The sequence below is a fragment of the Lasioglossum baleicum genome, chromosome 5, assembly GCF_051020765.1.
Source record: "Lasioglossum baleicum chromosome 5, iyLasBale1, whole genome shotgun sequence".
NCBI classification, from domain to species: Eukaryota; Metazoa; Arthropoda; class Insecta; order Hymenoptera; family Halictidae; genus Lasioglossum; species Lasioglossum baleicum.
In genome coordinates this window covers 5,644,776-5,659,396 of record NC_134933.1, presented here as the reverse complement: position 1 = coordinate 5,659,396, position 14,621 = coordinate 5,644,776, and the positions used below count along the sequence as shown (strand labels likewise).

The 14,621-nt window shown below is 38.2% G+C and overlaps 1 protein-coding gene across 1 annotated transcript in view; it reads right to left on the bottom strand.

Annotated features, from left to right (window-relative positions):
* Positions 1-1,896: 1,896 nt before the first annotated feature.
* LOC143208647 (G-protein coupled receptor Mth2) overlaps positions 1,897-14,621 on the bottom strand; it is a 33,842-nt gene continuing 21,117 nt past the window's right edge. The window contains exons 5-10 of the mRNA XM_076423233.1: positions 14,400-14,607; positions 9,937-10,166; positions 8,614-8,692; positions 6,206-6,384; positions 3,119-3,293; positions 1,897-2,520 (exon numbers count right to left, since the gene is read on the bottom strand). Coding sequence (XP_076279348.1) covers positions 2,187-2,520; positions 3,119-3,293; positions 6,206-6,384; positions 8,614-8,692; positions 9,937-10,166; positions 14,400-14,607 — 1,205 coding nt within the window. The 3' untranslated portion in view covers positions 1,897-2,186. The remainder of the gene's footprint in view (positions 2,521-3,118; positions 3,294-6,205; positions 6,385-8,613; positions 8,693-9,936; positions 10,167-14,399; positions 14,608-14,621) is intronic.

The window sequence follows — 14,621 nt, the reverse complement described above, 5'->3', positions numbered from 1 at the left end:
AAAGGAGATGCGAATTGTTAAATTTCAATGTGTCTCGTTGCATTCGCGCGGTGGAGAAAAAAGAAACAAACTCTTTTATATACTTGTAAGGAGCAGACACGAGAGAAATAATATGGCCGTTCACCTGAGGCGAGCAAAGACGAACCCTCGAGGAGACAGGAAAATTAGTGGCGGCAAAAACGACTTTTCAAAACCGCGAATCTTCGAACCGGTAACTGGCGCGGATATCTTTCGATATAAAGAAGAATGAAGGCAATAAAACAACAGAGAGTGAATATCGTTCCTTTGAACCGGCGGCTGCGAGACGTTTTTAAATCGTAGAAAATGCGACTCGTATGGAACAATTTATTCGAGTATTATTCGTAACTATCATTGTGAAAATGGAACCCCTCTGACTTTTTTTAATCTCTGTGAATTACAATTCGCCTAGAGGATCCCGTTTTCATAGAATGTGGACAGCAAATAACAATTTGTCTCTCGTAGCAGAGTGTTTTATCTAGAAAATTAAATTTTCGACTGTACTAAATGTTTCATATTATCTAGATTTATTCCATCATGCAATGAAGGTAATGAAATAGACATTTAAGGTAATGTTGAACGTCTGAAACAAAGCGAAAATTTCGAACAGTCGCGAACCCTGTTAAATTTCCAATTAAGATGAGGAATCGCGTGCAAGGCCGTTTAAGCAGTAATTTATTAAGAAGATTCACGTTCTTGCGGAGTGGGGTTCTTGATGCAGCCGGAGTTGAGCAAACTTTTATGGCGGAAAGCGTCTCTTTGCGACGATTACAAAGGCTCTCTGTTCGGCAGGGTGACGATGAGCGATTTAATAAGCTTACCGTTCTTCCCGTCGCGCCAACATCGCCGAGTTACACGCGCGAACGACAACCTCTGCGATGCTCTTTCTCTCGCGATTCCTGTCTTCGCAAGATCCACACAATTCCCCGGGAATCGTCGGGAAGCTCGCGAATTTAAACGCTTTGAAACAAACGTTTTCCAGATTTATTAACGCCGTCTTTAACAGCTCATCGCGCCGCTAATTCCAAAACCGCTAATTCGTCGAATCGAAGTTCAGTTTCTAGGCAGAATTTCAACGATCAAAAATATACTCTCATAGTTTTAATTTTAAGTATACTACATACTATATGATTTTGAACAAACTCCTGATGAATGAACTGAATCATTCTGATGAATTTACACGAACGTGACAGACTCGTTAGATCGTAGTCATTCAACGTGTCTAATAATTTTTTTAATTATTAATTTTAGTGTTGTTGTTGTATGCGTCAAATCCTGTAATCGAATTTTAAACCTCTTCCCATAGTCCAATCTTGCTGAAATTTTGTATACACACTTGCTTCCGATGACAATAAAAGTAGAAAATAAAATATATAAAAAAACTTTTTAAAAACCACGCTTATATCGAAATGCACTAAAATGGAGAAAACAATTTTTTCCTGGTTCTCCATAAAATACTGAATCCAATTAAATGATTAATAATATTTTTCCCCAAAATTTTAAGCAATTAGTTCAAAATTTCTTCTGTTATAAAATTAGTGTGGGAATAGATAGAAAAATTTAATATAAATTTAAATAAAATCATGGCATTAGTGACTATAAAAATAAAAGCGTGGAGCGCTAAACTATATTGACGTAATCTTCGTGGGCGCTCCACGCTTTTATTTATAGTCACTAATGTCATAATTTTATTTTTATATTAAATTTTTCTATCTATTACCACACGAATTTTCTAACAGAAGAAATTTTGAACTAATTGCTTAAAATCTTGAGAACCAGGAAAAAAATTATTTTCTCCTTTTTAGTGCATTTTAATATAAGTGTAGTTTTTAAAAAGTTTTTTTTATATATTTTTAACATCTATTATTCAGAAAAGAGGCTGGTTCTTTATTCCTGACAAATACTGAGCCGGTTTCCAACGATTCGCGTGATAAAAAGACGATACAACAAAGTGATTCACTGCATTGTCAATCTTTATTACGTCGTCGATAGTGTACAGCGACGAGAATAAGAAAGAGGAACAAGAAATAATAGAAAAATAAGGGGAAAACAACGTATCTGAAGGTACAAGAAGTATATTTGGTCGGTTCTCGGGTAGATTTATGTCCGGTCACATGCACAGAGAAACGCAAAACGTTGGTTCTCGTGGCGTTTCTGTAGCCGATTGGTCAAGGTACTAAGCTGACCGCGTAACTCGATGTTAGTGTACTGTTGCTGGGGCTCTTTTTCACTCTGCTCGGGTCTTGGATCGTGGACGTCCCTTCGCTGGAGCTCTTCTTCATCTCTTGAAACCCCAACCGCTTCTTCAGGGCTTGGTACACTCGAGGCTTCAGCACGAACAGGACGAATATCATCACACCGTGCAAACAGTTTATCGCGTCTGACCAGTAAAACACTATCTCCTTCCACTCGTAAGTGGAAAACAAGTTCAACAGAGAGGACGCGATCTCCGCGATCCACATGATACCCATCACGACGAATAGTTTTACGTTCATGATGAATCTGTCAATGAAAAAGAGCTTTATTAATAATCTAAATAATAATCAAAACTTTAATGCATTTATAACAAAAACGAGCAAGCGTAATTTAAAACAGTGAAGATATTCAATTAATATATTATATTCACACCACATTGAAATTATTAATGAAGAATATAAATTCATATTTAGCTTCTGTGTCTTGCAATTGGTGCATAGACTTTTTATTTTGCATCAACATCCGGAGTCGAAATTGGTGTTTTCGTAATGAAATATATTTTAAACGTACAATTCGATTTTTCTATACTGTTTTATCGCACATTCGACATGCGATAAAACATGTACTAGAAGTATGTATGTACCCTGTTTTTCCCGTTGACCTCATAGTACAAGAATACCGCCGGAAACATAACTTAGATGTAGTGAGATAGAAGTTTTACGCTTTAAGATAAGCCAAAGTAGATCGTTTTCCGATTTTCTTCCGCGAAGTTGTAACAGTTTGTAAGCATTGACAACGTTCTGCTCGAGTTTGTGGTCGTTTAATTTTAATCTCCAATGTATTTGACGCATAAAAGCGGATTCTGGCGTTGTGTCAGAGTTTAAAGCACAGTCGATAAACTCACTTGGTTTTGTCAGCGTGGAATCGTTTGCTCCTAGGATCCGAAGGGTCGGCCACCCTCCTTATCTCGGCTTTCACCTTGCTGCAGTGGTCAGACGTGAGAATGAAGAACACTATGTTCGACGTCAACTGGATCGAGACTGGTAGTCTGAAGAAGAGCAGCTCGCTGAGCGTGTCTTCTGCAAGCATACGAAATTCGAATTGTCACACTCTTGGTAAAGAATATTCGATTGGACCAACCACCATCGCCTATCACTAGTAGACAGCGGATCTTTATGCATTTATGGCTTCTACAAATTTTCAAAAAATGCTAGTGAATAAGATTCCACAAAATTTCGGACGATTTTTATTTATTTAACTCAACTTCCTTAAAATTTGCCTACAAAAATTGCATAAACACCCGCAGTCTAATCATTAGACTGCAGTCATCGCACGTTTAAGACGAAAGTGGTTCGTAATAAAAATTGATGTTTGCTAAAACATTTATATACAAAAAATTTGTTTAATTCATTCAAAACCCTTGCTACGTGTGACACGTGTATAATACTATCTTTCATTCTTTCACGCACCACATTCCGTGATCGAATAGTTTCTGTCAGGGGTGGTACATTGATAAAAATTATGCATTGATGGCTTCGAAGAATTTTCAAAAAATGCTAGTAAATAAGACTGCACAAAATTTCGGACGATTTTTATTTATTTCAGATCTACAAAGACTACTACCACTGAAAATAAGATTTTGTGTAACTGCACTTTCTTAAAGTTTGCCAACAAAAATTGGAAATTGCATAAACATCCGCAGTCTAATTATTAGACTGCAGTCATCGCACGTTTAAGACTAAAGTGATTCGTACATTGATAAAAATTAAAGCATTGTTAAAATCGAAGAATACGAATATTACGACAGAATTTTTGTATTATGGCTTTGGGGCTGCGAAAGAAAATGGTAACGAGGTACCAACGACGAAAGTGTTCGGAGAAAGATAGAGACAGGATATAAAGTGACACTTGTGATTCGACCTTGCAGACTATTATAACGAAGTTCCGCTTGCTATTCGATTCAACGAAAGTCGGGAAAAGGAGGAGCGAACCAGCTGCGGGACGTTTGGATGATAAAAAACTTAGCCTCCAGTCGTCTTTAACGAGCTGACTCTTAAAACTGGATTCCGTGCAAAACCATCGTCCGCCGACACAAACTAATTAGTGTAATTAGTTGAACGGCCGGCACTCGTTTAGCGAAACGGCGAGGAAACCTTGTGTCACGTGAAAAGCTGGAACACGAATAACCCCGTGGCGGGCAAAATGCGTATCTGAATGTTTTTTCTGGGTCTACAGTCGAAGAAGACATTGAGACTGAATGCAAAAGACAAATGAGATCAAACAACAACAAAAATTGAGAAATGTTTAAAAGAGAAAAAAGAGGTCCAGATACAAAAACACACACAGAAATGCAAGGAGAGTTACGAATTGCTTTGTACAACTGATAACAATTTGATCGGCCACTGCAGTATGTGAAAACGGCGTATTTCTTATCGATGAGGAAGATCGTGACTTTTCGCGAAAAGAAAAATACCGTTTGAAGTTTTGCTTCTGGGAGACGAGGAAGTGAGGAAAAATGTGAGCTCCGAGTGAAATCTGATCCTGTTAGTCAAGAAGGAAATAAGCGGCGGGCTTCGGGAAGAAGAGTTTTTCCATCGAAAACCGGTGTCGCGAAGCTGTAGCCGGCAATCTTTGTTCGCGAAACAACGGAATTTCCGCAAGCTCCGTGGCGATACGGGAGCAGGACGCGAATGAAATCCGGCGAAAGCTGCGACCTTAATTCAATATTTGATCTAGAAAAGCGCGAAACCCACGGCCGCAATTTAACCTTCCACCGGACGGAAATCCTGGGGGAGCCTCGCAGGTTGTTCTTTTACCCGGACTCTCGCATTATGTCGCTTTAATTCCAGAAATTTAAAGACACCCGAGAGGAAACGAAGAGAGTGAGAGAGAGAGAGAGGAAGGGCCGGTATATCCCCATTCGCCGAGCGAAAATTCGCGAGCTGCACACGTGCAATGATATGAAAGCTTCCTGAAAAAGCTCTGTTTTCAGAACAACGAGAAATGAAAAATACGAATAAAACGGATATGAAAAAAACAGTGCAATCTTGCTGCAGCGAAAGGTATGGATTCGAGACCCCATTGTGAAATAAATCGCGGAAAAATGCAACGACATCATACCCAATAAACCAGCCATGCTTTATTCCTACGTGCTTCATGTGTGGAAGCCTGCAGAAATTGGATATTAAAATACTTGGAGTACAATAGAACGTCCAATAAAACGACCTTCAATGAGGAACATATGTTACGTGATAGCATGAGCTTTAAAGTTTAAAGACAACGTTTACTGCATTAAATTGAGATACGTCAGATATTGATGGCTGTCTTCAGCGATACCGACAGGCTGAATATCTGCCATACCTCATTTTATTGGGGTAGAGCTTAATAAAATATACTCCTGGCAAGATACATTCGAAATTCCAGCATTTATCATTATAATTAATTATTATACTGCAGATTTTATGCATTTATTACAAAAATGGGTAGATGCAATGAAATTCCAGCATTTATCATTATAATTAATTATTAGACTGCGGATTTTATGCATTTGTTACAAAAATGGGTGGATGCAATTTAAACCAGTAAAAGGATTAACTGAATATACGAATGTTTATGTATTATTTTTACCTTGTTGAAATTATTAAACGTAGAACAGTCATTTTATTTGACTTGTGTTTCGTACAATTGATACGAACTATTTTTATTTTGCATAAAGATCCGCAGTCTAATAGTTACATATATATTTGACGTGAACATTGTTAACAGTGAACGCAGACGTAATCATAAAACTTGTTACACATAAGGAAAATGTTAATAAGAAAATGGATGTTTCTGTATTTTTTATAAGGATCAAAATAAGGAATTTTTAGTGCGAGGAAGGGTTCTGCTATCTTTCCTATTAGTATACCAGTAGCCATAAAAGGAGGACAAAAAGTTTTAAAGCCAGATAAATAAAAATTCAATTTGATATTAATCTGTCTAATTTACTTACTTGTAAACCAGCACCTCACCTCCCCAAAGTTCGGTTTGACACTGATCGGCAAAAAAGGCAGTAGGTCGCTCACAACACAGAACAGGGTGATGAACAATGCCAAGCCCCACGCGTAAATAGAGTACAGTAGGAATCTTTTGCCTTGGGAGTGTCCACCGCCGCAATTTCCACGCAGCCTCCTGCAGAAAAATAATTAACTGTAATTCCTGTAATTTTAAACGGATTTATACCGTTTCCTCCTACCCCTTCTCGGGGCACGTGTTGTGTATGTAGAACACAATACATTTGTATTCTCTGAATTTTAACTTCACAAATGTCTTTAATTGCCCCAGTCGTTAAGATAGAACACCGAAAATTGGGCACAAATACCCGAAATAAATACTATTAGGCATACAATTAATATCGTATAGGAGATCTGATTAGATCTCTTCCACTTTCGTATACCTCAATATCGATACCTTCATTCTTCGACCTCCCTGCTTTATTCGGCAAGGTAACTAAAAATACCTTGCGCAAATATACAGCATGTTTTTCGTTCGAATATTTAGTCTAGTCACAGATCCCGTAGCTGTTTATTTGAAAGTACCGAGAGAAATGGTATCCAAAAAATCAGCGGTCTTCTAATACGCGCGAAAACCTATATGATCGATATATTCAGCGAACAGGACGGCTGCAGTTTCGGCATTGACACACCGGATAAGTGGAACACGGTCGTCGAAGAACCGTGTTTCTCGGTCTTCGTGCGATCGAGCAGGTGGAGAATGTAATCCGAGGGCGATTATAACCATTCCTCAAAATACAGAATTGGAAGACACGTGGCCACAAATAAATGCCATTGTTCCGAGAATCACCGGCTGACCGGAAACACAACGCGTTCCCAAAGTGATATTTGTTCGCCACGCGGTGCTTGAACTCGCGCGCAGAGCGTTTCGTAAAACGGTTCCCGTTTTTTACCGATATCGGTCCCTTGAAATAGCCGACAAGTTATGTCTCTATCATATTGCGAGTTCTTTGAAATTTCTCGAGCAACTTCTTTCAGAAAAAGCGGCGAAGGTTCGGCGTAGATTCAGAGGCCGTAGGAAACTAAATTGAGCTGAACAGGAACTACTTTAGCAAGCTACGCCGCCGTCCACGCGATCTTTCATGCCGATGACACACATAAAAAAACGCAACGTGTAAAGTACTTCGCGCATACTTCTTTGAAAAAGTTTCTACGTAAAGTCCCTGCTTGATCCCGTGCCCCATTGAAAGCGACACTTTCAACTCTGTCCTCCTAGATGAGTCACGTTATAACTAATTTCGTTCTCATTATGCTTGATTGAGAGCGAACTCTCGCCAGGATTTTTAAGCAGCTGCTGAACTAACGAAACCTCGAAAATTATTGTTGGAAGCCTTGTGATTGCTTCGCAAAAAGCTAGAGGCGAGTGTTCACATTATTAACGAAGATATAGAAATGAACTAAGCGCACGGTGTGCAAACGTTCGTAATGTAGAACACCTGCTTGCAAAAGCTTGCCAACAGTGGAAGCGTTTGTTTTTTTATGGAATCTACGCGAGAGGATGAAGGAGCTGCTTATGCAGTTAAATCCAAAAGAAACCAATTTTTTAAGTTATACCGAGGGAAACTAAAAAATAATCTTCGTTGTAAAAAAGAATTTTCGATTTCTAGATCTACGGTGTTGTGAATCACGGAAAAAATTTTTCAGTTTCCTCATCCGCTACATTGTGAAAAAAAATCTTAGAATAAAATGGACGATAAATTATGAAACTGGAGGCTCCTAGCTTTAAAATGTTCATGAAGTTGTCATAGTTTAAATATAGGAGATTTTTGAAGAATCGGATATTTAGTGTTGAAATACATCTTGGATCCTCTGTGCGTATTTAAGAAAGAGAAAAAAGGACGAAGCTAGACAGGGCCACGTAGCTGAAGCGTCTCTACATACATCAGGAATAGCATGAAACTCGTTTAGAGATTTTCAAAGTCATATTTTAAAGAAAACATCGCTTTAAACTTCGTTTATCTCGAAACTGCACTTTCAAACACGGTGCACATCGTACCTCTCAAATGGATGAATATTTTCACTTGAAACTTTAACTGAAGGCGTAGTATGCCATTCGCCGTATAATGAAACTCACTAGCAACCACCTCATCGATAAAAAGCTTCTACAATACAAAATATTCGAGTCTCGCGACATGATGCGCAATTTTGTAAATAACTCCCACAATGTGTAACAGAACGTCCAACAAAAATTCATGCTGCTACATCAAACATGTATAAATACGCGTGCAAAGTTTCATTGTAATGGGTTCAATGGTTTTCTTTGAATTAATTCCCAAACTGCTTCGGGGAACGTCTAGAATACTTTCTAAACGACAGAAGAAAATTCCGATCCTCGGGAATAACTTACCCAAAAGTCCGCCATATATCGAAGCACATGACGTTCAGCCAGCAAAAGGCAGACAGCAGCGAGAACAGCATGGTATAACCTGAAAGCAGATTCAGAGTCTTGCGAGAAGTGCATTTTATCGCGCGTTTCTCCCTCGCGTAAAGTATCGAAACATTTTAATGGGAATTAAATTGTGCCGTTCCAATGAGTCGAACGGGTTCGAAACAGGCTGCGCTAGCCTGAACACGGCGGTTTAGCTTTCCGCAGAACGACGGAACTCTGAAAATAACTCACGAAGATGATGCGCTCATACGTAATTGTACGCAATTGCAAACGAGTTGGATCGGTGTTTTAGGATAGGGAACGTAAAACTTGAAACGCGAGGTTTTGTTTCACTGGCCACAGAGAATCGAACTGTACCGAATCGTCGATCGTTATTCATCATGCAAACGATCGTTCGTTTGTTGCATTCCACGGTAGACTGCGTTTTGTTGCGGGATTTTTATGGGAAACCGAATTTTTATGAAGTAATGGTCGAGTAGAATTTTATTTCTCATGGTAAAAATGATTGGTAGTTCGAAATAACATAATATGTGCACAACATTGCTCCCAGTTATCTATTTGAACTCTTTGAATGCGAACGGAGATACTATCATTTCTATTAAGTCGCACACAGATCATTCGATAGAAAAATTCGACTCAAAAGTGACGACCGTTCCGTAAAGCTCCTCTGCGGCTACTAACTGTTGCCGGAAAAGACAAACGCGAGCGAGGACGCGATAGAAAAACGGGCAATCTGCGAAACGACCCTTTAGCACAACAACCGAAGAAATGCTCCTGAAGGAACAAGTTGGAACTCCTTGATTAAGAAAATGTTTCGACGCCTTATGAAACGTTTCACTGAGAACCGGAATGAATATCAAATATACCATGCAAGAAACGCGCAAGTAATATTTAATTAACACACGAAGAAATATAATTAACGCATTTTTAAAGATGATACTGCTTATATCGCACTGGTAATTGCGCAATAAAATTCAAATGAAAGTTACGACAGCTCCGCCTGATCATTTTAATTTAATCTAGACAACGCGATGTGAATGCATTACTATGAATGGACTTTTAAATGCGAAAGGTGAATCGAGAATAAAGCAATTAAGTGTTCGCTTCCGTTTCATTTCTTGGACTGCAAGTAACGTTCTTTTCAATTTGATTCCGAGTGGATAAAATCGCAGTGTAGTTAGCAGTGACAAGATCGTCGATGTTTCTGAAGAGGTAGATCACGAGAGTGAGTAACGAGTTTTAATTAGTCGCAGGGTGCCTGGTAATGAAACAATAACATACCTAGTACGGCACAAAATATGCTTGCACTACTGTCAAACGGTTGCGTCGACGACAGTGGTGTCACCCATGGTATTATCGTGAGACAAAGGTAAGACACCAATAGACTCGCAGCATGACACATCAAGGTCTTCCCATGTAAATTTTGCAGGGAAGGTAAATAAATATACACCAGCAACGTCAGCAGCAAAAAGACACAGCTGATTGCTTCTAGGAGGCTAGTAATTCCATACCTGAGAACAATAAAAATCCAATAATTTTATAATCAAGAAATTTAAATTGGTCTACTTTCTTTGCTACACACATTAATATAGTTCCGGAATCAGAGAGTTGGACAGCAATTAATTACATGAATATTTAATCACATCTTCAATTACATGTGCAAAAGTGGGCTACAATTACAATAAGAAAACGGTTAAATGGTCCAAATCATAAAAATTAGTGGTTTAAAAGAACAATTACACTGAAGTAATTGTTAGACTCAATTACGATTACTGTAATCGTGTTAAGTAATTACATGTAATTGTAATTTTATTTCTGCAATTTCAAGTAATTGTAATTTTATTTCTGCAGTTTCAAGTAATTGTAATTTTATTTCTGCAATTTCAAGTAATTGTAATTCGTAGTTGCAATTACTTAACGCCAAAATGGCACTAAAAAAAGTAATTAGACACCTACTCAATGGAAATGTCAAAAAAGAACAAACAAAAAGCATATGTTATATATCATCCGACTCCAACTTTGAAATGAGGGTCATTTTGAAAAGTACTGGTAATCGTTTTTGTGAAATATCAAATAATTAGCTACAAATAAATATTTAATGAATAATAAATATTTCCTAACATATACTTTTTGTTTGTTCTTTTTAGACATTTCCATTGAGTAGGTGTCTAATTACTTTTCGCTTAATAACCACAGCAGTTGAAGAAGCGACGTAAAACAATCAATCAAAAAAGGTATCTAATTACTTTTTTTAGAGCCATTTTGGCGTTAAGTAATTATAACTACCAATTACAATTACTTGTAATTGCAGAAATAAAATTACAATTACAGTGATTTGTCAAGTAATTGCAATTACCAATTACAATGACATGTAATTGTAATTTTATTTCTGCAATTTCAAATTACAGTAATTGGTAAGTAATTGTAATTGTAATTGAAATTACATTTTGCTCAACTCTGTCCGGAGTGCCTTTTAAAATATATCAAAGTATTCTAAACTAAAGAAAAATATACCTGATCGATTAAGGTCGATTGCAAGAAGGAGCTAAATAGAAAATGATGTTCACCCGTAATACTTTTAATCAATGGAGAATAATGTATGAACATTATTGTTTGTTTTCGTCAGGAATGCATACAAACCACAGTCCAGTTGACATAATTATGAATGCTAATGACTCTGCTGCGGGTTGTTGCACTCTGATGCAGGAAAAAATCTGCTTGTTCATTCGAAGAAAATGAAACCTCTGTATTCATTTGAGCAAGCTATAATTAAAGCGAGTAAGTATCTAGGTCATTGTTATGATAGACCTCGCCACTAGTCATCATACAGAGTCGTACTTGCAACGGCACCGCATGTGCCATGCACCTGGTGCATCGCGCAAATTCTGTTACGAGGAAAGTAGTCGCCAAATAGCCTTCGATTCTCGGAACTGCGTGCTAATAAAACGAAGTCGTGAATCTTTATGTGGGAGTGACCGACAAACGACTAATGAACTCGTACTTGCACAACAACTGATAAAACATGCGTCAACTATGGCAGTGGTCCCCAACCCCCGGTCCGCGGACCCAGTGGCGCACCCAGGGGGGGAGCCAGGGGGCCAAGTCCGCCACCAAGAAAAAAATGTTCAGCTTCCAAAATTAAAATCGCGGAATGGCCCTGGGTACCGATGATAGATATTTTGGCTTACAAAAAAGGTCATCACGCAAAACCTAGGGCTGGGTTCAACTCGGCCCCCCCCTAAGATTACATCCTGGGTACGCCACTGCGCGGACCAGTACCGATCCGTGGATCAAATTTTACCGGTCCGACCAAGGAACATTAAATACAATTATTTAAATACAATTAAATTAAAATTATTAAATCGGAACAATCTGAAATATAAACAATCAACGTCCCTCTCTCCCCGCCCTTCAGCGGGCCGCGGTAAAATTATCAAACGTTGACCGGTCCGCGACGATAAAAAGGTCGGGGAGCACTGAACTATGGCATCCGGTTTGGAAAGTCTGACAGTTGAAGTAACAACAAATCCTTTGTAATTGGATTGCCAATCCTCTGGATTAATTTACATTGGGAGATTCCAATGTTTAATTGGGAATATAGATGGATGACGGCTGCCAATCGGGAAGTTGTAACGAATCAGTGGAAAAAATGTATGATACAGCGAATGAATGCATAGACGACTCCAGCATTTCGTTGTTTCTTGTGCACTCAGACAAATGGGCTTCCACCATTGTTATTTATTCCTCTGCTCGAAGATGCACGGACGTGCACAATATCGACGCTAAACGATTTGGCTACCTGGCATCGACACAAGTTCAATATTCATCATCGCGAGAAGTGGTTCCAGCACTTTTCCTAAAATTCTATATTTGTCATTTCACCATTTCGATGGAAATTATGGTTTGCAGATATTTTCAATCTTGTTCACTTATACATAGATTCTAGGATCCATACTTTTCTGGATTATAATTCGATTCTAATTCATTTAATAAAATCAAATACCTACATCTTAATTGAATAGAAACGTTAATTTACTTTCGTCTGATATCTAGTGAACCTTTTGTTTGCACGAGACACAACAAATATTACTTCTTCTTAAATAAACGCAATTATCAGTCCTGATATTTACATCACGTGTGCCCTCTTCAAGTGAGTCAATACGATACAATATGTTATTTCATATTAGGCAAATGTGCATAGTGATTCATGGACACCGTGAGCTGAACGTGAATGATTAGGAACCCAGTAAAAATAATCAATATTGCCTAACACGTCACTTATTTTAAATTTGACTCTTAGCAGTCAAAAAAGCATGGGGAGTGAGAGAATTTCGTACAAAATTATAACATTAACATTTTTATAAAAGTACTGCCCATTTTTTTATTAATCTAGCTCATTTCATTAAGCTCTAAACATCAAAAACAGGATACATTGAAAATGAAAAAATGCAGAGCTACAGAAAATCTTATTTCTTGAAATTAATTTTTGTCGAATAATGAACACAGGGCGAATTAAAACGCAAGAAAAGAGGAGGACTGAGAAAATCATACAAATTTCCATGAGATTAATTTCTTTAAAGATTCAGAATACACAGGATGGATCGAGAAACAAGAGAAGAGGAGATTCGTTTGGCAAAATGACTCATTGTCAGACGCGAACGTGATCGTCCGCAAACTGCAAAACAGATACGAAACGCGCGAGTTTCGGCTCGTATTTCCATCGGTTCTCTCTCCTGTCTCGACTGGGGCTGTACTTGTTTAAACTTTACGAAGTCAAACAAACCGTTCGACATTCATCGGCTTAAAAGTTTTCAGCCTCGCGGATTAATGCGCGCCGAACGATAAGGCGACTGTCTCCGAATTATGGCTTCTTCTTTCTCGCATCGTTCCACCGTCGCGATAAAAGAGCCAGTGTTTTCCTTTCAAAGAAATTCGGAGACGCTTTAGAAGCGGTTCTAGTAATATCCCGAAAAACTTCTCTCCGCGGATATTAATGACGATCATTTTTTCCCTGTAATGAATGTGTACCGGGGTTTTTTTTTCGACGCCGGTAGAAAGTCGGTGGAATGCGAAACGCTTACACAGCATGGGAAAACATACAAATATGAAGATATTTATAGTTGGATGCGTACATTCTGCGATTTCGCGGTAATAATACGATTAAATTTCAGTTTTTAGCTCCCGAGAAAAAGTGGCGTTCCAGAGAGAGAGAGAGGGAGAGAGAGAGAGAGAAGTTTGGAAAATTCTGCATAAGCAGATTGAAATTACAGCTATCTCGAAAAGGGAAGATAATGATAAATATTTGCACGAGTTCAAATCAAATCCTGGTCACTTAGTTCTGTTATTTCTACCGGTTTTTGTGGAGCTATAAATTGTGCAAATAATGACACGGAGATTTAGTATCCACTATTTCGTGTATCAACTTTATGTGTTACAGAGAATGTGTTACTTTCAAATTAATTCCAAAATGTGCAAATATTGAGATAATACTTAATATTTCTTGCAAAAACTTGTTAAGTTAAGTTGAGTTTATCTTTTAAAAGTTTCAAGAATGTAATCACTAGAGACTGCTTCATGGAATTTCCCATTTTCATAGATTCTTTTCTAAGAATTTAATTGAAAGGAACATCTCCTCGCTCGGGAGATTCAATGTAGAAAGATTAAACTGAAATTGTTTGCACGTGCCATAAATGCATAGAGATACAAAATCTAGTAATCACAGATAATAGAAAAACGTATCTTACTTAATATTGGAAGGCTCAGGTTCGGGATCTGTGAAGCAAGCCAAAGAAACCACCGGTCCATTACCCTGCACATCCAGGCAGTACGAATCATGTCGGTTTACCTGAACGGGAGCTAGTCGAAGGTATCCTTCCTCTGTTAAACCCAATATCTCACTTGTATCTACGGAATAGACTTGGCGGCACTTGCGGCCGAACAACACACCGTACCCTGAAAAATAATAC